General features: G+C 42.3%; 2 protein-coding genes across 2 annotated transcripts in view; both read right to left on the bottom strand.

Moving 5' to 3' along the window:
- Nucleotides 1-1,350: 1,350 nt before the first annotated feature.
- On the bottom strand, nucleotides 1,351-21,989 carry LOC138368397 (uncharacterized). The gene is made up of 4 exons (XM_069330923.1): nucleotides 21,163-21,989; nucleotides 18,587-18,742; nucleotides 18,185-18,385; nucleotides 1,351-2,085 (listed from the first exon to the last, which is right to left on the bottom strand). The coding sequence occupies exons 1-4, from the start codon at nucleotides 21,602-21,604 to the stop codon at nucleotides 2,078-2,080; spliced, it is 807 nt and encodes a 268-aa protein (XP_069187024.1). The 5' UTR covers nucleotides 21,605-21,989; the 3' UTR covers nucleotides 1,351-2,077.
- A 2,338-nt stretch (nucleotides 21,990-24,327) lies between these two features.
- Nucleotides 24,328-27,339, bottom strand: part of LOC138368471 (uncharacterized) — a 9,876-nt gene continuing 6,864 nt past the window's right edge. The window contains exons 4-5 of the mRNA XM_069330989.1: nucleotides 26,184-26,316; nucleotides 24,328-24,363 (exon numbers count right to left, since the gene is read on the bottom strand). Of these exons, the coding sequence (XP_069187090.1) occupies nucleotides 24,328-24,363; nucleotides 26,184-26,316 (169 nt within the window). The remainder of the gene's footprint in view (nucleotides 24,364-26,183; nucleotides 26,317-27,339) is intronic.

Raw genomic sequence — 27,339 nt, 5'->3', positions numbered from 1 at the left:
TCTTCATTCATCCTTAGGGACCCCACCTGCCCCTTATAACCCACAGTCTGTCATTAGGAAAAGAGGAGCTAGGATTTATGACCCTAGCTAGAGACTTTAGTTGAATTATTAATTTTGCATACAGTAATATTTATTTTAGTACAGTACAGGTCCCTAGTAGTTCTCCTCTCATATCAATCCCGACACTTTTTCCCAAAGCTTTGTCGTTCCCATACTATCTCTCGCTTCTCTTCTCACACTGAGGTGAGATGTACATCATGCTGTACTTTGTCTGAAGTACACAGCTTCATCTGCTCTCTGTGTTCTGTTATTCCTGTGGTTTCCCTATGACCCTGTACTGAGTTGCCTCCTTACATCCCTGATTAAGCAATGTGTTCCTTCTTTACGTCTATTTTTTCATTTTGATCCAGAACAAACTTCTCCACTGCTTTCTGGCACTTCTGGGTAATGTAGTCCATCATTATTATACAATTATTTTATCAAGTGCCATTTCTAATGAAAATTATATTGTGAATTTCCTCTTCAATATGCCAGCCTTTTGTTTTCCGGTCCCTTCATTGAGGAAATAATTTCTATATGTATATCACTTAGATTTATAACTTATAACTTATTAAAAATTTACATTTAAATTAATTTTTAAATTTTAATTCATTGTTAAAGTTTAATTAATTTTTACATTTCAATTAATTTTTACATTAAAATATAGATTTGCCACATATAACAAATCGGATTTTAAATACCATGATAACTCGATTTTCTAAAGACATCTACAATGTGTGAGAGAGAGAGAGAGAGAGAATATGAAAGGAAGAGAGAGAATATGAGAGGGAGAGAGAATGAGATGCAGAGAGAGATAATCCCACTAAAGAAAAATACCTGGGACTTATATACACACAGCTGCCACCTATCTGAATTTAATAAATTTTCATAAAATTATTTAAACACGGGGACTGGGAGTGAGACGAAGGAGAATCGGATCTTAGTATCCTACGTCCATGTGCATGTAGCGTATTGGGAATGCTTGGGGCAAAGAGCAGTGACGCTTGCTGCACTAATAACTCTCACCAACTTAGTTTTTATAGTTTTATGGAGGTAATTGAAATAATGTGCTTTGCAGACTTAAGTAGTAATTAATTGGCATTGACTCACGCATGGAGGGTAAATAACAACAGGGAACACTAATCACTAGACAAGATGGCAAGAGACTTATATATAATGCAGAAGATACGACCAATAGTACATTAGGAGGGCATGAATAACACAAAAGAATTCAAAGTTTGAAACATTGGTTTATTGAACTAACTTAATGAGATAATCTTTTTCTCTACTTGAGGCAATATAATTGATGATGTTAAATAAGAGGAAGAGGTGGAGAGTTAAGTCAGCTTACATGACAGCTAACTCCACTCTGCATGAGATTCTGACGTTCAGCCCTCACAGGCCCTCTATGGAGCATACACACTCCAAGCCACACTCAGGTTTAAAGTGTTTTACACACCTCCTGAGGGCCACCCAAGGTCTTGCCGTATCTTTGATTCTAACAGATAAGGTCGAGTGAATTAGTAGGAAAGCAACATATCTAACAACGTCGTTATTTATAAGCTCTTGACCTGACTTCACTGGTCATTGTTGTTAACAACCATTGGAGATGTGATTTCATATTGTCTCCCAATAGATTAATTGTCGCCATGTCCAGACAGTTCTTCTGCTGACCTGTTCTACTGTTTGTTCTCTCGTTACAGATCTCACTTTCTCCCGGCTTAAGAGAAGCCGTGTATTATACTTATCATGACTCACATAGACAACAAAGGAAATACTAATTGCCTGTAAATAACATTTTATTGTACTATGTATATATGGTCAAAAGAATTAATATTCACATCAGGCTTCTTCACGATTACTTATTATAGATATGTAAATATTTAAATATTTACATACAGTATATATAAAAATATTTATACATTTACATATTCAAGACATATTCAGTTATACATGAGTGTAAAAGTAGTTATGAAGGTAACAGGATACAGAAAATCCCAGCTGGCTGTTCATTCCCCGGTAGCTCAGCAAATCCTCCTCAGGGAACTGAAAAAGAACCAAAACAATAAAATTACATCCAGAAAATCTTTAACCTAACAAATTATCATCTAAAAAATGTTTCCCGATGATCATGTTTATGAGTTCTTCAGTTAACTGTTGAGAGTTTCTTTCCATAAAATCTTATTTATATCATAATTTTCTTTCCACAGCTCACAAACAAAAACGTTAAACAAAATTATTAAATAAAATATTAAATTTTAGATAAAATTGTATACATTGCACACAATGATGTAATCCCGATCTCTGTTGACTCATACATTACTGTTTCTGTGATGAAATTCCCCAACTGATTATTCGAGTGATTATCGTTATTTTCAAATATTTCATTCCAGATTGGTTCTTTTCAAACAATTGTAATCTGTTATATTAGGAACATGAGCTAAATGATTTAGTTATATTAGGTTATGTTAAGTAACGATAGGTTTGAATATATTAGGTTAGGTTAGGTCGGTTAGGATAGGTTTGAATACGTTGGTTAGGTTGTTGATAAAATTCTATTTTTTTTTACCTAACATAAAATTGCAATCATATTTAGTTCAATGAAAACTTTACCATTTCATAAGAAGATATATTAAAAAATTACTATTTAACGAAAATTCGTTTTTTAGGCCGGATTTACATATATAAATATATATATATATATAAATTATAAATATATATATATATATATATATATATATATATATATATATATATATATATATATATATATATATATATATATATATATATATGTCGTACCTAGTAGCCAGAACGCACTTCTCGGCCTACTATGCAGGGCCCGATTTGCCTAATAAGCCAAGTTTTCATGAATTAATTGTATTTCGACTACCTAACCTAACCTAACCTAGCTTTTTCGGCTACCTAACCCTAACCTATAGAGATAGGTTAGGTTAGGTAGGGTTGGTTAGGTTCGGTCATATATCTTCGTTAATTTTAACTCCAATAAAAAGAAATTGACCTCATACATAATGAAATGGGTAGCTTTATCATTTCAAAAGAAAAATTTAGAGAAAATATATTAATTCAGGAAAACTTGGCTTATTAGGCAAATCGGGCCTTGCATAGTAGGCCGAGAAGTGCATTCTACTACATATACATATATATTATTATATATTCTGGCTACTAGGTACGATATTATATATATATATATATATATATATATATATATATATTATATATTATATAATATATATATTATAATATATATATATGTCGTACCTAGTAGCCAGAACTCACTTTTTGGCCTACTATTCAAGGCCCGATTTGCCTAATAAGCCAAGTTTTCATGAATTAATTGTTTTTCGACTACCTAACCTACCTAACCTAACCTAACCTAACTTTTTCGGCTACCTAACCAAACCTAACCTATAAAGATAGGTTAGGTTAGGTTAGGTAGGGTTGGTTAGGTTCGGTCATATATCTACGTTAATTTTAACTCCAATAAAAAAAAATTGACCTCATACATAATGAAATGGGTAGCTTTATCATTTCATAAGAAAAAAATTTGAAAAAATATATTAATTCAGGAAAACTTGGCTTATTAGGCAAATCGGGCCTTGAATAGTAGGCCAAAAAGTGAGTTCTGGCTACTAGGTACGACATATATATATATAAATATATATATATATATATATATATATGTCGTACCTAATAGCCAGAACGTAATTATCAGCCTACTATTCAAGGCCCGATTTGCCTAATAAGCCAAGTTTTCATGAATTAATGTTTTTTCGACTACCTAACCTACCTAACCTAACCTAACCTAACTTTTTCTGCTACCTAACTGAACCTAACCTATGAAGATAGGTTAGGTTAGGTTAGGTAGGGTTGGTTAGGTTCGGTCATATATCTACGTTAATTTTAACTCCATTAAAAAAAAATTGACCTCATACATAATGAAATGGGTTGCTTTATCATTTCGTAAGAAAAAAACTAGAGAAAACATATTAATTCATGAAAACTTGGCTTATTAGGCAAATCGGGCCTTGCATTGTAGGCTGATAAGTGCGTTCTGGCTACTAGGTACGACATATATATATATATATATATATATATATATATATATAATATATATATATATATATATATATATATATATATATATATATATATATATATATATATATATATATATATATATATATATATATATATATATATATATATATATTGGTGTATACTGGCAGCAGGTTTTCTTTCAAACATGTTTCATTGAATATGACCGCATATTCTGTATTTATTATTTTCTGGTTTAGGGCTTCTATCCCTCTAACTATTTTCTTAGCATCAGGGCTTAATTGAAATAGGAGTTCTCCAAAACTCATTTTCGTACTTTTAAGGTGAAGAAAAGAAGTGATTTACTATAGAGTGTATTACACTTATTTGTATAATTTGCACGACGTTTCGAACCTCCATGGTTCATTCTCAAGTGAATAGATCTTACAATACTAGTTGATTTTATACCCGCATTAGGTCAGGTGATAATACAATGAAGGTGAAAACATGGGGGTATACATAAGGGATAAACATAGGGGCTGCAGAAGGCTTATTGGCCCATACGAAGCATCTCCTATCTAAACACAAAGATTAATCCAGTGTAATTGGCCTGTTATGTTGGACATTGTCTTCTGTGTTGGCATCGATATGTTCTTGTCTTGTCCTTACTCTCATGGTGGGTAGAGTAAATAGTTCCGTGATTTGGGTGTTCATGGTAGGTCGCTCTATTCTTATGTGAATTGCCTCAAGAATTTGTAATCTTCTTGAATCTTGGGTTTTGTCTATTATGCAAGTATTCTTGTTCAACATTTCTCTTGTTAGAGTAATGTCATGGGCTTGTCTCATGTGATTCCTAGGGGCACCAGATTGAAGATGGCATGTCAAACGCCTCGTCAGCTTGGTCGACGTCATACCTATGTACTTACATTGAAGGTTACATCCTTCGTGGGGGCAAGTGTACATGTATACAACGCTTGACTGCTGTAGAGGGTTCTCCGTCGGCTTCGGGCTGTTTTTGATAAGGAGTTCGGAAGTCTTCTTGGTTTTGTAGAATATTATCAGGTTTATGTTTTGGTTAGGAGTAGTGCTTTTTACTCCTTTACGGATTATTTCTTTCATTATTCTTTCCTCTTTTATATGTTCACTGTGCATGGTTGATTTGTAATATAATTTTATTGGGGGTGTTGTGGTTTCTGTTCTAGGTTCTGAATTATACCAACGGTCCAAGTGTCTTCTTATAGCAGCGTTTATTTCCGCGTTGCTATATCCGTTGTTCACCAATACCTGAGTTACTCTTTCAAACTCTCTACTCACGTTGCTCCATTCAGAGCAGTGGGTAAGCGCTCGACGAATAAAGCATTGGCAATGTTAAGACGCATAAACCAGGTAACCCACTACGCCCTATAATCAGCTAAATACCAACCCCAACTTATCACCTGGCAAAGAAACTCAATGAACTCCTAACTCCATACACTCCAAGTAAGTTTAGTCTACAATCACCAGCAGATTTCCTAGAATTGATCAAATCTACCCAGCCCGATGGAATCATCGCTTCCCTGGACGTTGAATCCCTTTTTACCAACGTCCCAGTCGACACAACCATAGGAATGATACTGGACAGAGTATACAGAGACGAGAGCACCCCCAAATTAGACATACCTGAGCCACACTTGAAAAGTCTTCTCGAAGCATGTACAAAGGAAGCCCCTTTCATCAGTCCACAAGGAGACATGTATTTACAAATAGACGGAGTAGCAATGGGCTCCCCCTTAGGAGTTTTATTTGCTAATTTTTATATGGGAACCATCGAAGATAGGGTCTTCAGTAGCAGACAAAAACCAACTGTATACTGCCGTTATGTAGATGCCATATTCGTAATAGTAAAAGACTCAGATGAACTAATTGACCTAAAAAGACACCTAGAGAGAGAGTCAGTACTCCGATTTACACATGAAAATAGTGAAAATAACAGTCTGCCATTCTTGGATGTACTAATAACAAAAACAGGAACCTCTTTAAGCACCAACGTATATACCAAGCCCACTAACATAGGATTATGCCTGAACGGTAGAAGTGAGTGCCCCCAAAGATACAAAGCCAGTGTTCTCAATGCTTATATTCGTCGAGCGCTTACCCACTGCTCTGAATGGAGCAACGTGAGTAGAGAGTTTGAAAGAGTAACTCAGGTATTGGTGAACAACGGATATAGCAACGCGGAAATAAACGCTGCTATAAGAAGACACTTGGACCGTTGGTATAATTCAGAACCTAGAACAGAAACCACAACACCCCCAATAAAATTATATTACAAATCAACCATGCACAGTGAACATATAAAAGAGGAAAGAATAATGAAAGAAATAATCCGTAAAGGAGTAAAAAGCACTACTCCTAACCAAAACATAAACCTGATAATATTCTACAAAACCAAGAAGACTTCCGAACTCCTTATCAAAAACAGCCCGAAGCCGACGGAGAACCCTCTACAGCAGTCAAGCGTTGTATACATGTACACTTGCCCCCACGAAGGATGTAACCTTCAATGTAAGTACATAGGTATGACGTCGACCAAGCTGACGAGGCGTTTGACATGCCATCTTCAATCTGGTGCCCCTAGGAATCACATGAGACAAGCCCATGACATTACTCTAACAAGAGAAATGTTGAACAAGAATACTTGCATAATAGACAAAACCCAAGATTCAAGAAGATTACAAATTCTTGAGGCAATTCACATAAGAATAGAGCGACCTACCATGAACACCCAAATCACGGAACTATTTACTCTACCCACCATGAGAGTAAGGACAAGACAAGAACATATCGATGCCAACACAGAAGACAATGTCCAACATAACAGGCCAATTACACTGGATTAATCTTTGTGTTTAGATAGGAGATGCTTCGTATGGGCCAATAAGCCTTCTGCAGCCCCTATGTTTATCCCTTATGTATTCCCCCATGTTTTCACCTTCATTGTATTATCACCTGACCTAATGCGGGTATAAAATCAACTAGTATTGTAAGATCTGTTCACTTGAGAATGAACCATGGAGGTTCGAAACGTCGTGCAAATTATACAAATAAGTGTAATACACTCTATAGTAAATCACTTCTTTTCTTCACCTTAAAAGTACGAAAATGAGTTTTGGAGAACTCCTATTTCAATTAAGCCCTGATGCTAAGAAAATAGTTAGAGGGATAGAAGCCCTAAACCAGAAAATAATAAATACAGAATATGCGGTCATATTCAATGAAACATATATATATATATATATAAATATATATATATTATATATATATATATATATATATATATATATATATATATATATATATATATATATATATATATATATATATATTTATATATATATATATATGCAATTGACGATCACGAAACACTGATCATTTGCATGCGGGAAAATCCACAAAGAAATGGGAAAGGAAGATGAACGTTTTGAACGTTTTACAGCCGTTGTCAACACCAGACTGACTAGGAGAAACAAAGGGAGGGTGCAGGTCAACAGCTGAATATGACTACATATACCCAGGTAAAGAATTACCCACAAGCAGGTATAGATTTAGCTTAGAATAATAGGATAAAGCGGTCAGAGAATAAGGATGAAAGATTAAAGAAAGCCTCAATGAACACACATTATATGAATATAATATTGAAATGAGACATAGTAACCCTTTCAGAGTTTTTTCTTAAACTGTTGTGCAATATTGTAACTTAAAAATGGATAAAGTTTGTACATACCAGTACTAACATTGATAAGATTTGAACATTGACTGATTAAGACAGACTCAATCAAAATACATTCCACGAAACCACCGCAATTGGTAATGCTTTTCGCTCCATCCCACTTAATAGTGTGATCACACAAACTCGTGTGTAGATACAATGCATTAGACGTTTGGGCAGTTCTACTACGATAAGCATGTTGGGACATCCGAAATTGTAAGGACTTTCCTGTTTGTCCAAGGTACACAGAATCACAATCATTGCAGGGAATCGAATACACACAACCTGCTGTATCAGGGGATTTTTTTTATTAAATTGGACTTTATCGTACTATTAGTGAACACCATATTGATATTAAGTTTCTTAAAAAGCATACAAATGATCAGTATTTCGAGATCGTCAATGGCAACAATGGATACCACGTGCCAGTTTCTCTCCCTCTCCTCTCTCTACCCGTTCCTTAAACCTTTTGTTACTAAACTTCATTTTGCTTTAGTGAAATCTCACTCCTTAAAACTTCGCCCCCGTTTACACTTAAAACTGATTATGGAGTCTACTTCCACCACATCACTTCCTAATGCATTTTTTTATATATACGAGAGTTCTTACATTCTTAAACAGCCACTACCACGCTTAGCATTTCGGGCAAGTCCTTAATCCTATGTGTCCCAGATGTGTCCTATGTTTCCCCGGTGTCCCAAGACGATTAACAACCAGGTACCCATTTTACTGTTGGGTTAATAGAAGCTACATTTAAGGATTTGCACCCAGTAAATCCTCCCCGGCCAGGATACGAACCCAGGATTAAGCGCTCGCTAAGTGCCAGGCGAATGTCTTACCATCTACAACACAGGGACTGCTTAGAAGGGAATCATATAAATGATTCCATTTATTAACTACTCTGACATTAAAACAATTCATTCTTATGTCTTTCTGGGTTATTTGGGAATTCAAGTGCGTCAAGTGTGTCCCTTTGCGCGTGTTCCACCCGTATTAAATAGTCTATCCTTGTCAACCTTGTTAATTCCTGTGAGAACTTTGTATGCAGTGATCATGTCTCCCCGTTCTCCTCTGTCTTCCAGCGACGTGAAGTGAAGCCTTTTCTCGTAACTCATGCCTCTTAGTTGCAGGACTAGCCGAGTGGTACACATCTAAACTTGTTTTTAGCTTCATCTTGTGCTTGACAAGGTATGGACTCCATGCTGGGGCCGCATACTGCAGGATCAGTTTAAATACGTGTGTATGTAACTTACATACATTTGTATGTGTTTGTGTGTGTATGGGGAGGTTGGAGGGAGCGAAGGAATGAAGGAAGGAAGGAAGAAAGGTAGGAGAGAGGGAGGGAGGGAGTCTGAGAGAGAGAGAGAGAGGGAGAAAGAGGGAGGAATGGAGACAGAGGGGAAAAAGAGAGGTGAGGGAGGAACAGGGAGAGAGACAGGGGAGAGATCTATTTATGTATGCGTGCCTGTGCCTATTGGAAGGGAGAGGGGAAGAGAGGGTAGGGAGGGTCACTGGACACTTATCACAGAGGTGTCATAAAAACTTCCTATCCAGAAGTACCTAGAAGATTTGTGTGGGTGTGTGTGTATTCACCTGGTTGTATTCACCTAGTTGTGCTTACGGGGCTCTGTATTCACCTAGTTTAGCTCTGTTCTTTCGGCCCGCCTCTCAACTGTCAATCAATCAACTGTTACTAGCTACTTTTTTTAACACACGCACACACACCCAGGAAGCAGTCTGTAACAGCTGTCTAACTCCCAGGTACCTATTTACTGATACGTAACAGGGGCATCAGGGTGAAAGAAACTCTGCCCAGTTTTTTTCCACTGGCGCCAGGAATCGAACTTGAGACCACAGGACTAGGTATCCAGTGTGTTGTCCACTCAGCCATCAGCGCCACTGGTGGCTGTGTGTGTGTGTGTGTGTGTACTCATCTAATTGTGCTTGCGGGGGTTGAGCTCTGGCTCTTTGATCCCGCCTCTCAACCGTCAATCAACTGGTGTACAGATTCCTGAGCCTACTGGGCTCTATCATATCTACATTTGAAACTGTGTATGGAGTCAGCCTCCACCACATCACTTCCTAGTGCATTCCATTTACTAACTACTCTGACACTGAAAAAGTTCCTTCTAACGTCCCTGTGGCTCATGTGGGTACTCAGTTTCCACCTGAGTCTCCTTGTTCGCGTCCCACCAGTGTTGAATAGTTTATCCTTGTTTACCCGGTCGATTCCCCTGAGGATTTTGCAGGTTGTGATCATGCCCCCCTTACTCTTCTGTCTTCCAGTGTCGTTAGGTGCATTTCTCGCAGCCTTTCCTCGTAACTCATGCCTTCTAGTTCTGGGACTTGTCTAGTGGCATACCTTTGGACTTTTTCCAGCTTCGTCTTGTGCTTCACAAGGTACGGGCTCCATGCTGGGGCCGCATACTCCTGGATTGGTCTTACATATGTGGTGTACAGGATTCTGAATGGTTCCTTACGCAGGTTTCTGAACGCTGTTCTGATGTTAGCCAGCCTCGCATATGCCGCTGATGTTATTCTTTTTATGTGGGCTTCAGGAGACAGGTTTGGTGTGATATCAACTCCTAGATCTTTCTCTCTGTCCGTTTCATTAAGTACTTCATCTCCTATTCTGTATCCTGTGTCTGGCCTCCTGTTTCCACTTCCTAGTTTCATTACTTTGCATTTACTCGGGTTGAACTTCAACAGCCATTTGTTGGACCATTCACTCAGTCTGTCTAGGTCATCTTGTACCCTCCTACTATCATCCTCTGTTTCAATCCTCCTCATAATTTTTGCATCATCGGCAAACATTGAGAGAAACGATTCAATACCCTACGGGAGATCGTTTACATATATCAGAAACAGTATAGGTCCAACGACTGACCCCTGTGGGACTCCACTTGTAACGTCTCACCAATCTGAGACCTCACCCCTCACACTGACTCTTTGTCTCCTGTTGCTTAGGTACTCCTTTATCCAATGGAGTACCTTCCCTTTCACTCCAGCCTGCATATCCAGCTTTTTCATTAGCCTCTTGTGTGGTACTGTATCAAAGGCTTTCTGACAATCCAAAAATATGCAGTCTGCCTACCCTTCTCTTTCTTGCCTTATTTTTGTTGCCTGGTCGTAGAATTCAAGTAACCCTATGAGGCAGGGTGTGTGTGTGTGTGTGTGTATACTCACCTAGTTGTACTCACCTAGTCGTGCTTGCGGGGGTTGAGCTCTGGCTCTTTGGTCCCGCCTCTCAACCGTCAATCAACTGATGTACAGATCCCTGAGCCTACTGGGCTCTATCATATCATGTGAAACTGTGTGGGCAGCCAGCCTCCACCGCATCACTGCCTAATGCATTCCACTTGTTAACTACTCTGACACTGAAAAATTTCTTTCTAACGTCTCTGTGGCTCATTTGGGTACTCAGTCTCCACCTGTGTCACCAGTTGATATCCACACTAAACCTGATTCCAGAAGCCCACATCAAAAGAATAACTTCTGCGGCATATGCGAGGCTGACTAACATCAGAACAGCCTTCAGGAACCTTAGTAAGGAAGCATTCAGAACCTTGTAAACAGTATATGTAAGACCAATCCTGGAGTATGCGGCCCCAGCATTTAGCCCGTACCTTGGCATGCACAAGACGAATCTGGAAAAAGTTCAGAGGTATGCCACTAGGCTGGTCCCACAACTAATAGGCATGAGTTACGAGGAAAGGCTGCGTGAAATGCACCTAACGACACTGGAAGACAGAAGAATGGTCGCTACTTACAAAACTCTCACAGGAATTGACAGGGTAGATAAGGATAAACTGTTTAACTCGGGTGTTAAATACGTACAGGCTCCATATTGAGGCCGCATACTCCAGGATAGGTCTTACATATGTGGTATACATGGTTCTGAATGATTCCTTACACAGGTTTCTGAAGGCAGTTCTGATTTTAGTCAGCCTCGCATATGCCGCAGAAGTTATTCTTTTGATGTGGGCTTCTGGAATCAGGTTTAGTGTGGATATCAACTACTAGATATTTCTCTCTGTCCGTTTCGTGAAAGACTTCCTTTCCCATTCGGTAATCTAATAGCTAATAGCTCCCATTCGGTAACCTAATGTATGTGTGTGTGTGTGTGTGAATGTCTGTTCGTATAGGTGTTTGTATATGTGAATGTATTTACTATTTGTTCTTATATGAACGATCTGTTAACTCGTGGAACCTGCTTTTTTAACCGTCATTTGTTAAATGTATGCATGGATTTGTGTTTGTGTATGTTTTTTAATGGGTGGGTTTATGTTTGTATTGGTATTTATTTACATGTGTGTGTATTTTTGTATGAGTGAATGTATGTGTTTGTACGGTTATGTGTGTATATGCTTGTGCTTTGAATGGGTATGTATGTGCGTGTGTGTGTGTGTGTGTGTGTGTGTGTGTGTGTGTGTGTGTGTGTGTGTGTGTGTGTGTGTGTGTGTGTGTGTGTGTGTGTACTCACCTAGTTGTACTCACCTAGTTGTGCTTGCAGGGGTTGAGCTCTGGCTCTTTGGTCCCGCCTCTCAACTGTCAATCAACAGGTGGACAGGTTCCTGAGCCTATTGGGCTCTATCATATCTACACTTGAAACTGTGTACGGAGTCAGCCTCCACCATATTACTTCCTAATGCATTCCATTTGTCAACCACTCTGACACTAAAAAAGTTCTTTCTAATATCTCTGTGACTCATTTGGGCACTCAGTTTCCACTTGTGCCCCCTAGTGCGTGTGCCCCTTGTGTTAAACAGCATGTCTTTATCAACCCTGTCGATTCCTTGAGAATCTTGAATGTGGTGATCATGTCCCCCCTAACTCTTCTGTCTTCCAACGAAGTGAGGTTTAATTCCCGTAGTCTCTCCTCGTAGCTCATACCTCTCAGCTCGGGTACTAGCCTGGTGGCAAACCTTTGAACCTTTTCCATTTTAGCCTTATGCTTGACTAGATATGGACTCCATGCTGGAGCCGCATACTCCAGGATTGGTCTAACATATGTGGTATATAATGTTCTGAAAGATTCCTTACACAAGTTTCTGAAGGCCGTTCTTATGTTAGCCAACCTGGCATAAGCTGCTGCTGTTATCCTCTTGATATGAGCTTCAGGGGACAGGTCTGGCGTGATATCAACCCCCAGGTCTTTTCTCTCTCTGACTCTTGAAGTATTTCATCTCCCAAATGGTACCTTGTATCTGGTCTCCTGCTTCCTACCCCTATCTTCATTACATTAAATTTGCTTGGGTAAACTCTAACAGCCATTTGTTGGACCATTCCTGCAGCTTGTCCAGGTCTTCTTGAAGCCTCAAGCTGTCCTCCTCTGTCTTAATCCTTCTCATAATTTTGGCGTCGTCAGCAAACATTGAGAGGAATGAGTCTATACCCTCTGGGAGATCATTTACGTATATCAGAAACATGATAAGTCCAAGTACAGAGGCCTGTGGGACTCCACTGGTGACTTCACGCCAGACTGAGGTCTCACCCCTCACTGTAACTCTCTGCTTCCTATTGTTTAGGTACTCCCTTATCCACTGGAGCGCCCTACCAGTTACTCCTGCCTGTTTCTCCAGCTTAAGCATCAACCTTTTATGGGGTACTGTGTCAAAGGCTTTCCGAGAGTCCAAAAAAATGCAGTCCGCCCACCCTTCTCTTTCTTGTTTAATCTTTGTCACCTGATTGTAGAATTCTATCAAGCCTGTAAGGCAAGATTTACCCTCCCTGAACCCATGTTGATGGGTTGTCACGAAGTCTCTTCTCTCCAGATGGGTTATTAGGTTTTTTCTCACAATCTTCTCCGTCACCTTGCATGGTATACAAGTTAAGGACACTGGCCTGTAGTTTAGTGCCTCTTGTCTGTCACCCTTTTTGTATATTGGTACTACATTAGCAGTCTTCCATATTTCTGGTAGGTCCCCCGTTTCCAGTGGCCTACTATGCACTATGGAGAGTGGTAAGCAAAGTGCTCCAGCACACTCTTTCAATACCCATGGCGAGATTCCATCCGGACCAACAGCTTTTCTCACATCCAGCTCAAATAGGTGCTTCTTGACCTCATCTCTTGTAATTTCGAACCTATCCAAGGTCACCTGGTTTGCTGCCATCTCTTCTAGCGCCGTGACATCTCCCTGTTCTATTGTAAAGACCTCCTAGAACCTTTTGTTGAGTTCTTCACACACCTCTTTGTCATTCTCTGTGTACCTGTCCTCGCCCACCCTAAGTTTCATCACCTGTTCCTTCACTGTTGTCTTCCTCTTGATGTGACTGTGTAGTAGCTTTGGTTCGGTCTTGGCTTTATTAGCTATATCATTTTCATACCTTTTCTCAGCTGCTCTTCTCACACCAACATACTCTTCCTGGTTCTCTGGTATCTCCCTCTACTTTCTGGTGTTCTGTTATTACGGAAGTTCCTCCATGCCCTTTTGTTCAGCTCCTTTGCTTTCATACATTCCCTATTAAACCATGGATTCTTCCTTTGCTTCTCTGTTTTTTCCTGTCGGGCTGGGACAAACCTGCTTACAGCCTCCTGACATTTTTGGGTGACATAGTCCATCATATCTTGTACGGACTTGGTTCCGAATTTTGCGTCCCAATGTATATCCAATAGGAATTTATACATTTCCTCATAGTTTCCCTTTCGGTACGCCAGCCCTTTGGTTCCCAGTTCTTTTTTGGGGGTGATAATTCACAGTTCAACTAGGTACTCAAAGCTCAATACACTATGATCACTCATTCCCAATGGGGCTTCCAACTTAACTTCCCTTATATCCGACTCATTTAGGGTAAATATCAGATCAAGCAAGGCTGGTTCATCCCCTCCTCTCATTCTTGTCGGTCCTTGATGTGTTGACTTAGAAAGATTCTTTTTGCCACATCCAGCAGCTTAGCTTTCCATATGTCTGGGCCTCCATGTGGGTCTCTGTTCCCCCAATCTATCTTCCCATGGTTGAAGTCTCCTATGATTAGCAGTCTGGATCCGTTCCTGCTAGCCACAGAAGCTGCTCTCTCTATTATATTGATGGTGGCCAAGTTGTTTCTATCATATTCCTGTCTGGGTTTTGTCATTCGGTGGTGGGTTATATATGACTACTATTATAATTTTCTGTCCTCCAGTTCTTATGGTGCCTGATATGTAGTCACTGAAACCTTCACAGTTCTGAATTACCATCTCTTCGAAATTCCAACCTTCTCTTAGTAGCAAAGCTACTCCACCTCCTCCTCTCCCTTCTCTCTCTTTCCTCACTTCATAGTAGCCCTGTGGAAACACTGCATTTGTTATGATTTTCGTTAGCTTTGTTTCTGTGAGTGCTATTATGTCTGGGTTTTCTTCTAGTGCCCATTCTCCAAGTTCACTTGTTTTATTTGAAATCCCATGTATGTTAGTGTACATCGCCTTGAAGCTCACTTTCTTCTGTTCATTTTCATGTTCCTTTCTTGGCGAGCATTCTGCTGGTGTGGGAAGCCGTTCCTTGAGTGAGAGGATCTGTGAGGTGGTTTGCAGGGTCTCAGAGGATTTTGGGTGGGGGGTGGGGGCTTAAGGGAAGGGGGACAGATAGGGTGTGGGTTAAGGAGATAGGGGGGACATGGAGGATACGGGGTGAGGGGGGAGGAGGGATAGGGAGGGTATGGGATGAAGGGGGAGGGGGGACAGGGGGGAAAGGTGGGACATGATGGGAATGGGGATGGGGTGTCAGGATCAGAATGGGGTGGGGGGGGGGGGGGGGGGAGGGTTGGGTAGGGGCAGGTAGGGTGAGGGGAAGGGAGGGTTTCTATGCAGAGGGGGGGTGGTGGTGTTACCCTCCCCTCTGGTGTTGCTGGGATGCTGGTTTTGGGTTCCCCTCTTGTCTCTAGTACTGATGTGTTGGGGGCTGTGATTTCCTGGTTTGTTCCTCTCTCCCTGCGCTTCCTCCTTGCCTCTGCTGTCCTGTGTGTGTGTACTCACCTAATTGTACTCACCTAATTGTGCTTGCGGGGGTTGAGCTCTGGCTCTTTGGTCCCGCCTCTCAACCGTCAATCAACTGGTGTACAGATTCCTGAGCCTATTGGGCTCTATCATATCTACATTTGAAACTGTGAATGGAGTCAGCCTCCACCACATCACTTCCTAATGCATTCCATTTGCTAACTACTCTGACACTGAAAAAGTTCTTTCTAACGTCTCTGTGGCTCATTTGGGTACTCAGCTTCCACCTGTGTCCCCTTGTTCGCGTCCCACCAGTGTTGAAAAGTTCATCCTTGTTTACCCGGTCGATTCCCCTGAGGATTTTGTAGGTTGTGATCATGTCCCCCCTTACTCTTCTGTCTTCCAGTGTCGTGAGGTGCATTTCCCGCAGCCTTTCCTCATAACTCATGCCTCTTAGTTCTGGGACTAGTCTAGTAGCATACCTTTGGACTTTTTCCAGCTTCGTCTTGTGCTTGACAAGGTACGGGCTCCATGCTGGGGCCGCATACTCCAGGATTGGTCTTACATATGTGGTGTACAAGATTCTGAATGATTCCTTACACAGGTTCCTGAACGCCGTTCTGATGTTAGCCAGCCTCGCATATGCCGCAGACGTTATTCTCTTTATGTGGGCTTCAGGAGACAGGTTTGGTGTGATATCAACTCCTAGATCTTTCTCTCTGTCTGTTTCATTAAGTACTTCATCTCCTATTCTGTATCCTGTGCCTGGCCTCCTGTTTCCACTGCCTAGTTTCATTACTTTGCATTTACTCGGGTTGAACTTCAACAGCCATTTGTTGGACCATTCACTCAGTCTATCCAGGTCATCTTGTAGCCTCCTACTATCATCCTCTGTTTCAATCCTCCTCATAATTTTTGCATCGTCGGCAAACATTGAGAGGAACGAATCTATACCCTCTGGGAGATCATTTACATATACCAGAAACAGTATAGGTCCAAGGACTGACCCCTGCGGGACTCCACTTGTGACGTCTCGCCAATCTGAGACCTCACCCCTCACACAGACTCGTTGTCTCCTGTTGCTTAGGTATTCCTCTATCCACCGGAGTACCTTCCCTCTCACTCCAGCCTGCATCTCCAACTTTCGCACTAGCCTCTTGTGTGGCACTGTATCAAAGGCTTTCTGACAATCCAAAAATATGCAGTCTGCCCACCCTTCTCTTTCTTGCCTTATTTTTGTTGCCTGGTCGTAGAATTCAAGTAACCCTGTGAGGCAGGACCTGCCATCCCTGAACCCATGTTGATGCTGTGTTACAAAGTTCCTTCGCTCCAGATGCTCCACTAGTTTTTTTCGCACAATCTTCTCCATCAGCTTGCATGGTATGCAGGTTAGGGACACTGGCCTGTAGTTCAGTGCCTCCTGTCTATCCCCTTTCTTGTATATCGGGACTACGTTAGCTGCTTTCCAAGTATCTGGCAGTTCCCCTGTTGCCAGTGATTTGTTATACACTATGGAGAGTGGTAGGCTCAGTTCTCTTGCTCCTTCCTTTAGAACCCAAGGGGAGATTCCATCTGGGCCTATAGCCTTCGTCACGTCCAACTCTAGTAAACACTTCCTTACTTCCCCACTGGTAATCTCAAACTCTTCCAGTGGTTCCTGGTTAGCTATTCCCTCACTTACCTCTGGAATTTCTCCTTGTTCTAAGGTGAAGACCTCCTGGAATTTCTTATTCAATTCCTCACACACTTCCTTGTCATTTGTAGTGAATCCTTCCGCCCCTATCCTTAATCTCATAACCTGTTCCTTTACTGTTGTTTTTCTCCTAATGTGGCTATGCAACAATTTAGGCTGAGTCTTTGCCTTGCTTGCGATGTCATTTTCGTATTGTCTTTCTGCCTCTCTTCTCATCCTGACATATTCATTCCTGGCATTCTGGTATCTTTCTCTGCTTTCCAGTGTCCTGTTATTCCTATAGTTTCTCCATGCCCTTTTACTTTGCTGCTTAGCTAGCCTACATCTTTGATTAAACCATGGGTTTCTCATCTTCATTTCTCTGTTTTCCTTTTGGACTGGGACAAACTTGTTTGCTGCGTCCTTGCACTTCTGCGTGATGTAATCCATCATATCTTGTGTGTGTGTGTGTGTGTGTGTGTGTGTGTGTGTGTGTGTGTGTGTGTGTGTGTGTGTGTGTGTGTGTGTGTGTGTGTGTGTGTGTGTGTGTGTGTGTGTGTGTGTGTGTGTGTGTGTATGTATGTGTGTGTGTGTAGGGAAATTCTAAAAAATACTAACACAAAGTAACCGTTCTCAATTTTCACTCCAAATAAAATGTTTATGGAGGTGATTTTTAATAAATTTTAATGTATTTACCAGTTGAAACTTAACTGGTAAATTAAGTTGAAACTTAACTGGTAACTTAATCACTTACCAGTTGAAACTGTTGTTTCTGCTGTTGACTTGTTTATGACACTTAGAGTATATAAGTACTTTAAACTTGGAATAGTGGTACTTGGAACGGTGGTACTTGGAATACTAGAAGAATAAACAGTAGTCTTCATGAGAGTAGAAGAATGGCTGATAATTATTGGGGTGGAAGAGATGACTGTACCTTCAGTTATTATTTCTTGAGCTGCCCCCCCCCCAAAAAAAAAAAACACGGATGAAGACAGTATTTTCGAAGAAGCTTTGCTACTGCAATGTATTTAATTTAATAAAGTTAATGACCCGTTACATTTAACTACAACAAGAAAACATATATTAGAGTCAGCTTCAGTAATTAATTTAATGAAAATCAATAACTGCAACTAATATGGTAATTATAAAGGCTCACAGGAATTTCTGAGGTAAGTTGTGGTTGTGGAGTTGGTTATGAGAGCATCGCTGGAGACGGGAGAAGAGGAGAAGAGACAGGTGAAGCTGTTGTCTTTGGGCACCACCGTCACAGCCTCACAGGACAGGTTGAGTCTGCACCTCAGCCTACACCCGCCTGCACCACACAAGACACAGGTCACAGTATATAACCCACACTCTTAGTTCTCTTCGGCCAAAATATCAATGCAAAAATATATGGAATTAAGCCAACATGATATCAGGATTTATTTCATGAAGCGTTGGCAGCAAGACATTATTATTTTGTCTTGTCCTTGTTATCTTGGGGTTATCTTGAGATGATTTCGGGACTTAGCGTCCCCGCGGACCGATCACTGACCAGGCCTCCTTTTTGTTACACATCACAAAAGCAGCCCGTAGCAGCTGTCTAACTCCCAGGTACCTATTTACTGGTAGGTGAACATTGTTAAGTATTGTTAAACTCTATTTAGATTATGCAGATGAGTATTGGTCACCAAACTATAGAATGGAGATACATTCACTTGAACGTGTATGAAGAAAGACGAACAAATTTTTTCAACAAAGTGAAGACCTTCCATATGAGGACAGACTTATGGAACAAGTTAACAGGTAACATAACATGCGTGGGACCGCTTTGTTATGTCAAGCGCAGAGCTCACTTATATGTATGAGTTATGGTGGATATAGAGAGAAACGGGATCCTTTACAGAAGAGTCCATCTGCTGTTTACGTTTTTCTGATATTTGTATGTTCTCTTGCCTGCCAGGCTCTCATGGGCAGCTTACCCCTGACAGTCTCTCATGGGCAGCTTACTCCTGACAGTCTCTCATGGGCAGCTTATCTGACAGTCTCTCATGGGCAGCTTACCCCTGACAGTCTCTCAGGGGCAGCTTACCTGCCCGTCTCTCATGGGCAGCTTACCCCTGCCAGTCTCTCAAGGGCAGCTTACCTGCCAGTCTCTCATGGGCAGCTTTCCTGCCAGTCTCTCAAGGGCAGCTTTCCTGCCAAGTTCTAAATATCCTTGATATCTAGTTATTGATTCACCGGAATTATTCTGTTATTAGTGAATATCGGGACTCCGTGACCCCTTTGGGACCTGTCATTGGATCTGAAATTTCATTATCATCCAAATTTCCTAACTGTTTATTGGTCGATAGACACATTATTAAAATGATCCTATCTTAAAAGAATGTCAAATATAAACAACACACATACGTACGATAGAGCTTATTTTTTTGGAAAATCTTTACAACCGTTGATGTATACCTGAAACAGTATGACCTCAGTGTATAGATGTATCATTATTGCTTGTAAGTGTAAGTGTTCCGTGTAAGTGTTCCATGTAAGTGTAAGTGTTCCATGTAAGTGTAAGTGTTCCATGTAAGGGCAAGTGTTCCATGTAAGTGTAAGTGTTCAATGTAAATGCAAGTGTTCCATGAAAGTGTAAGTGTTCTTTGTAAGTGTAAGTGCCAGTTTTCCATGTAAGTGTCATTGTTCCATGTAAGTGTAAGTGTCAGTGTTCCATGTAAGTGGCAGTGTTCCATGTAAATGTCAGTGTTCCATGTAAGTGTCAGTGTTCCATGTAAGTGTCAGTGTTCCATGTATATGTAAGTGTCTATGTAAGTGAAACAGTCCCATGTAAGCGTAAATGTTCCATGTAAGAGTAAGTGTCAGTGTTCTATGTAAGTGAAAGTGTCCATGTAAGTGTAAGTGTTCCGTGTAACTGTAAGTGTTCCATGCAAGTGTAACTGTCACATGTTAGCGTAAATGTTGCATGTAAGTATAAGTGTTAGTGTTCCATGTAAGTATAAGTGTTAGTGTTCCATGTAAGTATAAGTGTTAGTGTTCCATGTAAGTATAAGTGTTAGTGTTCCATGTAAGTGTAAGTGTTCTGTTTAAGTGTAAGTGTCAGTGTTCCATGTAAGAGTAAGTGTCACTTTTCCATGAAAGTGTAAGTATTCCATGTAAGTGTAAGTGTTTCATGTAAGTGTCAGAGTTCCATGTAAGTGTAAGTGTCAGTGTTCCATGTAAGTGTAAGTGTCAGTGTTCCATGTAAGAGTAAGTGTCACTTTTCCATGAAAGTGTAAGTATTCCATGTAAGTGTAAGTGTTTCATGTAAGTGTCAGTGTTCCATGAAAGTGTAAGTGTCAGTGTTACATGTATGTATCAGTGTTCCATGTATGTGTAAGCGTTCATGTAAGTGTAAGTGTCCCATGTAAGTGCAAGTGTTCCATGCAAGTAAAGTATATCTGCAATATTGGTGTTAATGTAACAGATGCAAATTTAATATTCTCTTGTCATACTCTAAACTTGTTTTACTTATTGTGTGGAATGTCATGGTTCTCTGAGACATGTTTTCTGCTTCGTGACATCATGTCATATCCTTGTTCGGTAATGAAGTGTTTAAATCCAATATTTATTTTGATTGCAATAAGCTAAAATGTGACAACAAATAGATAAAATCGTTGATATTGAGTGAAACCCGATATGTTTCCTGCATTTTAGAATTATAAATATAAGTTAAACATATGTGGCTTGGCTTGCGTGTAGGCTTACATTCAGACGAGGAGTGGAACGCCCAGTAGTTGTCCAGCAGGGCGGTCTCCGGCAGCGTGCAGAAGGTGTTGTAGTTCGTGACCCTCCTGCTGCCTTCATCAGGCATGGGGTTGGTTGAGGTGGCAGGGGCGGTGGTGGGGAGGTCAGGGACAGTGGTGGGAGTGAAGGGGGCAAGGGTTGTGTTGGAGGAGGCAGGGGAGGTGGCAAAAAAGGTGGTGGATGTGGCATGGGAGGTAGAGGAGGTAGCAGGGGTGTTGGTGGAGGTGGCAGAGGCGGAGTTGGGGGTGGAATAGGCAGTGATGGAGGTGGTATCAGCAGTACTTATAACAGGTGTAGAAAAGGAATGAGCTGCATTGTGTCTGGTTGCAGCGATGGTAACGAAATCTTGAACGCCAACAACCACAGCTAGGCACACTAGCACACTGCGACCAAGCTTATACATGGTGGCTGCAAAAAAAAAAAATCATAAAAATCCACGATTACTTATAGACCAGAAGTTATGTCAAGAGATACCAGTCATGCATATACTCACCCACCAGCAGCCTCCGACCTGCTGTGTCGTGTCCTTGGTACCACACAAACACAGGCTCGTGCCAGGCATTATAGCTCCTCTATGAAAAATAAAATCTTCATAACACAAAGAACTGAGACGAAGCTCACTATGCACAAGAGCCGTTAACGAGGGTGAGTATCTGGCCTCCTGCTGTATATCGGGTGAGTATCTGGCCTCCTGCTGTATATCGGGTGAGTATCTGGCCTCCTGCTGTATATCGGGTGAGTATCTGGCCTCCTGCTGTATATCGGGTGAGTATCTGGCCTCCAACAGTGTGTGGAGTGAGTATCTGGCCACCAGCAGTGGGTGGAGTGAGTGTCTGGCCTCCAGCAGTGTGTGTGGGGTGAGTGTCTGGCCTCCAGCAGTGGGTGGAGTGAGTGTCTGGCCTCCAGCAGTGGGTGGAGTGAGTATCTGGCCTCCAGCAGTGGGTGGAGTGAGTGTCTGGCCTCCAGCAGTGTGTGTGGGGTGAGTATCTGGCCTCCAACAGTGTGTGGAGTGAGTATCTGGCCACCAGCAGTGGGTGGAGTGAGTGTCTGGCCTCCAGCAGTGGGTGGAGTGAGTGTCTGGCCTCCAGCAGTGGGTGGAGTGAGTGTCTGGCCTCCAGCAGTGGGTGGAGTGAGTGTCTGGCCTCCAGCAGTGGGTGGAGTGAGTGTCTGGCCTCCAGCAGTGTGTGGAGTGAGTATCTGGCCACCAGCAGTATGTGGAGTGAGTATCTGGCCTCCAGCAGTGGGTGGAGTGAGTGTCTGGCCTCCAGCAGTGTGTGGAGTGAGTATCTGGCCACCAGTAGTGTGTGGAGTGAGTGTCTGGCCTCCAGCAGTGGGTGGAGTGAGTGTCTGGCCTCCAGCAGTGGGTGGAGTGAGTATCTGGCCTCCAGCAGTGGGTGGAGTGAGTGTCTGGCCTCCAGCAGTGTGTGGAGTGAGTATCTGGCCTCCAGCAGTGGGTGGAGTGAGTGTCTGGCCTCCAGCAGTGTGTGTGGGGTGAGTGTCTGGCCTCCAGCAGTGTGTGGAGTGAGTGTCTGGCCTCCAGCAGTGTGTGGAGTGAGTGTCTGGCCTCCAGCAGTGTGTGGAGTGAGTGTCTGGCCACCAGCAGTGGGTGGAGTGAGTGTCTGGCCTCCAGCAGTGTGTGTGGGGTGTGTGTCTGGCCTCCAGCAGTGTGTGGGGTGAGTGTCTGGCCTCCAGCAGTGTGTGTGGGGTGAGTATCTGGCCTCCAGCAGTGTGTGGAGTGAGTGTCTGGCCTCCAGCAGTGTGTGGAGTGAGTGTCTGGCCTCCAGCAGTGTGTGGAGTGAGTGTCTGGCCTCCAGCAGTGTGTGGAGTGAGTGTCTGGCCTCCAGCAGTGGGTGGAGTGAGTGTCTGGCCTCCAGCAGTGTGTGTGGGGTGTGTGTCTGGCCTCCAGCAGTGTGTGGGGTGAGTATCTAACCTCCAGTAGTGAGTAGGGTAAGAATCTGGCCTCCAGCAGGTGTGGGGGTGAGTACCTGGCCTCCAGCAGTGTGTGGGGTGAGTCGAGAGGATTCGTCTTCAACCAGTATCAGCACTATAATTGTGGGGAACTTTCCTAGCAGGAATTTACGTGTTTATTTATTATTAAATTGTGTATATAAATGTGGACAGTATTATACAAAGTGGACTGTATTTAAAGATTATCCTGCGAGGTGTTGTTCTACTCACAAGTTTGGGGGGATTATATGTTGGAAGCCTATCACGCCACTGTGATAATGGTATGGCGTCTGACAGCTGATTCGGGTTGATTTGGACAGCGCTTCACATTCGTAGTCCTGAGGTTCCGGGTTCGATCCCCGGTGTAGGTGGAGACAAATGGGCAAAAAGTTTCTTTCACCCTGATACCCCTGTTATCTAGCATTAAATAGGTACCTGGGAGTTAGACAGCTGCTACGGGCTGCATCCTGACGCGGGGGTGGGGGGGGGGGCAAAAAGGAGGCTTGGTCGAGGACCGGGCAGCGGGGACGCTAAGACCCAAAATCATCTCAAGATAACCTCATGATGGTAATGGTAATAAACTACTAAATTTAATTCTACTAATAAAGGGGTTAGTAAAATGAAACTATTTCTTATCTAATTAATCGACGAGGCCTGATAATAGGCACTGGGCATCCCGCAGTCATGTGTGCGGGACCTCGTTAAGTAGGGCCCTGGTGGTGACCGTGAATGTCTCGTGTGGCCTCAGGTTGATTCGATGTTATTTCCTCCTCTTTTGAATTACACCTGCCGAGTAACTTACCAGTAGTAAACTGTTACCAAGATACAGTGAAAATATTCAGAGAGAAATTCTATAATTGAGACAAGGTTTACCCGTTTCGGGGTCTCGTAGGCATCATATCCGGACTACAAAATAATTAATACTTCTGGACTTAAGCGGACTTCTATGGTTCCTATATCATAAAATTCGCGAGAAGTATGGATTATACGTGCACGTGTTCATTGTTAATGAGAAGTGGTACGTGTTTGAAATTCTAGCTAGCTTACACAAGGTTGATAGAAGAATGCACCCTGCCATTTTGCTTTCAGTGGGTGCACAAGAATTCACACATTCTAGTTTTCTTAATACGGGAGCTAGACGTTTAGTGTTTGGTGTTTATGGAGAACAGACGCCCTCAGCTATTCAGAGGAACTGCGGTGGTCGCCGTAGCCTTGCTGTGAAAGGAATTACAGCATTATCATAGTTGTAAGTAAGTAATTATCAATAGAAGGCACCAAACCGGGAAGGCTATGTAGAACCATCAAATGTGCGGGATAATCAGAGGGCGTTAAATATCACCAAGGATGCCAATACGAGAACAGAAACGCATAAGGCGAACGATATCAAAAGTATCTGAGTCGCAAAGAATTCTATCAAGGGACAAGCGACCGCGGGGGACGGTCGGAAAACAAGACACATGCTCATCCTGGAAGTTAGGACATTCAACAAGGATATGCAAGACCGTAAGAGGGACAATGCAATGTGGACAATAAGAAGCAGGGCGGCGCTCCATTAAGTGACCGTGAGTTAATCGGGTATGGCCAATACGTAACCTAGCCAGAGCCGTTTCCCACCGCTGGTTACGGTGTCAGGAGGAAGGCCACTGGGACACACGACTTTTAAGAGTACACAGTTTGTTACCAATAACAGAAGACCAACAACTCTGCCAGTGGGCAAGGATGGAGGCATGAATAACTGGGTAAAAGTTGGAATAAGGAATACTTGTATGGGAAATGGGACAAGCGCGGATAGCTTCCTTGGCGGCATCATCCGCACGCTCATTTAAAGAGACACCAACATGTCTGGGAACCCAACAAAATGCAACTGACTTAAATTTACTGGAGATAAGAAACAGCCAATGTTGAATCTCGACAACCACCGGGTGGACTGGATTATAGGACCCTAACGCCATGTTGGCACTACGAGAGTCAACTACCACCACAAAGGAGGATTGACACCTGGAAAGCAGAAGACGAAGAGCATAGAGAAGAGCATAAAGTTCTGCTGTGAAGATGCTAGCCTCCGGAGGAAGGCAACACATATAAGTGTGGTCAGGATCATAGTTGTAAGCTTAAGCTCCTTGGAGACAAGAGCAACAAGGGAGAGGTGACATGGGCCGGGATCCTAATGGTTTTCCAACCAAGTGTAAACATAGCCTGCATGCTGTGACGTCACGAGTCACGTGACCGAGGGTCAAGATCTTATTGGAAGCGGCACCTCTTGAGCCTACAAGATGCTGTCACCTGATTGGTCGTCTAGAAGAACCAGAGAGAGTGTGGAGGGGAGCCGCCAAGTTGTTTCCCGCCTAGAAGAACCATTCTGTGTAAGGCTCTCGATATGAGAGGACGCATTTCCACACCTTCGGCCAAAGTTACGGAAATTCCCGTCTTAACGCGAGATCATTAGGCCCAATATATATCAAGCCTTTCCAAGCGATTCCGCGTGACAGAATCCGGCACCTCATCAGTGCGCTTATGTTGACCAAGCTAGTGATATAAGAACAGTAACTTCACACGTGTTAGCCTACACGTGTGAAGCTAACTAACAGCTATCTAGTCCACAAACATCGTGATAATCTTTAATGATCCGTTAACAAATTGCTCAGTAAACTGTAGGAATTTAAGATACAAAGTTCTCTGTGACCGAAATCGAATTTCGAGTGAATAACGTAGATTTGTGAACAGTTGTGACTCAGATTATTTCCCATCCAAAGCGAGGAATGTCTCGCTTTTCCACGCTATCTCGGAAGAGTCCGCGATCCTCACCTCTGGGATTCTGAGGCTACACCATGCTCGACACCCAGCGCCCTGTTGCCAGGGAAGTAACTTGCACATGTCCTGTGCAAGCGATCTAGCACGTGCGGTCTGTGTTGGTACTGATCTTCAATCAACGACAGAGTTTTACTGAATGTAAGAGAGATTGTTTGAATGTAAGCAGGATATGAAAGTGAGTACTCCTAATTAATTATTGTATCATTATCAGAGGTGTATATTACTTGTGCCGAATTGAAGTCAGCCTCATGGTCTGTTGTTTTTAAGTAGCCCACATCGGGAGGGTTACACAGATCGAAGAAGCACGTAAAGAGTGAAGGCAAGTACTGTGTATCTGTGTGATCACTGTAGCTTGGTCTGAGTGAGTGTATTTTACATGTTTATCACATTTAGTATATTCTGTGATTTATAATTGTGAGTATTGTTTTGTGAGGTTTTAATAGATACTGTCACTATGCATAATCATTCCATTTATGTATTCTTGTCTTTCTCGTTCCAAGAGAACACCAGATTGTAAAATAAGTCTCTCAACTCCTGACGCGTCAGGAGTTAAGAGACTTCATCGGTCAAGGAGCTCACTTGTGTAGAGAGGGTCAGCGAGGAGGCATGTATCATGGCGCCCAGCAGTTGTAAAGTGTATTTTCTACTAGCAGTGGTCGAGGAAGAGGCCAGGCACAAGTGTAAAGGGACAGCATTATAAGAGGACAGGTGTTCTGCCAACGTCCTATTAGTGTACTCAGGAGCGACGTTCTGAAGCCTTTAGTGTGAGCATGCCATTCTGAAGTTATTGAGGAGTGGACGTTCGTCCAAAGAGTGGACGCTTTTGCAGATAGATGTACTAGCGAGTCTGGACACCTGCATTGACCTCATACACAAGTCGCAAGTCACAAAGAGAAGATCGACGCTGGCGACCAAAGAGGGTTAGAGAGCGACTTTGAGGGATAGCAGATCTCTGGACAGTTATGCTCTGGACTCGATGCCGATGCCATTGCTAGTAGGCCACTGGGGGAGAGGAAATGGTTGCCGTGGCTCAGCAACAAACATGCGTTGCTGAGCATTCTGCTCCTTGTTCGGCGCAAAACACTCTCAAGATAGTCTTCAAGGTTGAGTGAAACCTTTCGATCGCTCCTTGCGACTACGGTCTGTAGAGTGAAGACCAAATCTGGGTTATCCCCCCAGCTAGCAATAGTTTGTCTGAATCATTTCGGTTGGAACACGCTCCCACAATCGGTCTGAATCTCTTTGAGCACCCCCACTCAAAAGAAAAATCGCTGGAGCTGTCCCATAATACTCTTTGATTTTAACTGTCGCACCAGGCCTACTTCCGGAAACCTCGTTTAAGCGCACATAATCGTTAGCAAGTAGTTGTTCCCTCTTTGT

This window comes from Procambarus clarkii, chromosome 25 (genome assembly GCF_040958095.1).
Source record: "Procambarus clarkii isolate CNS0578487 chromosome 25, FALCON_Pclarkii_2.0, whole genome shotgun sequence".
NCBI classification, from domain to species: Eukaryota; Metazoa; Arthropoda; class Malacostraca; order Decapoda; family Cambaridae; genus Procambarus; species Procambarus clarkii.
This window is presented reverse-complemented; position numbering and strand designations above follow the sequence as displayed.

Coding starts and splice junctions, on each gene's coding strand:
- LOC138368397 (XM_069330923.1), bottom strand. CDS start 21,604: ATGTATAAGCTTGGTCGCAGTGTGCTAGTGTGCCTAGCTGTGGTTGTT. Junction 18,743..21,162: donor GTTCCACTCCTCGTCTGAAT/GTAAGCCTACAC, acceptor TGTGTGGTGCAG/GCGGGTGTAGGCTGAGGTGC. Junction 18,386..18,586: donor AACTTACCTCAGAAATTCCT/GTGAGCCTTTAT, acceptor GGGGGGGGGCAG/CTCAAGAAATAATAACTGAA.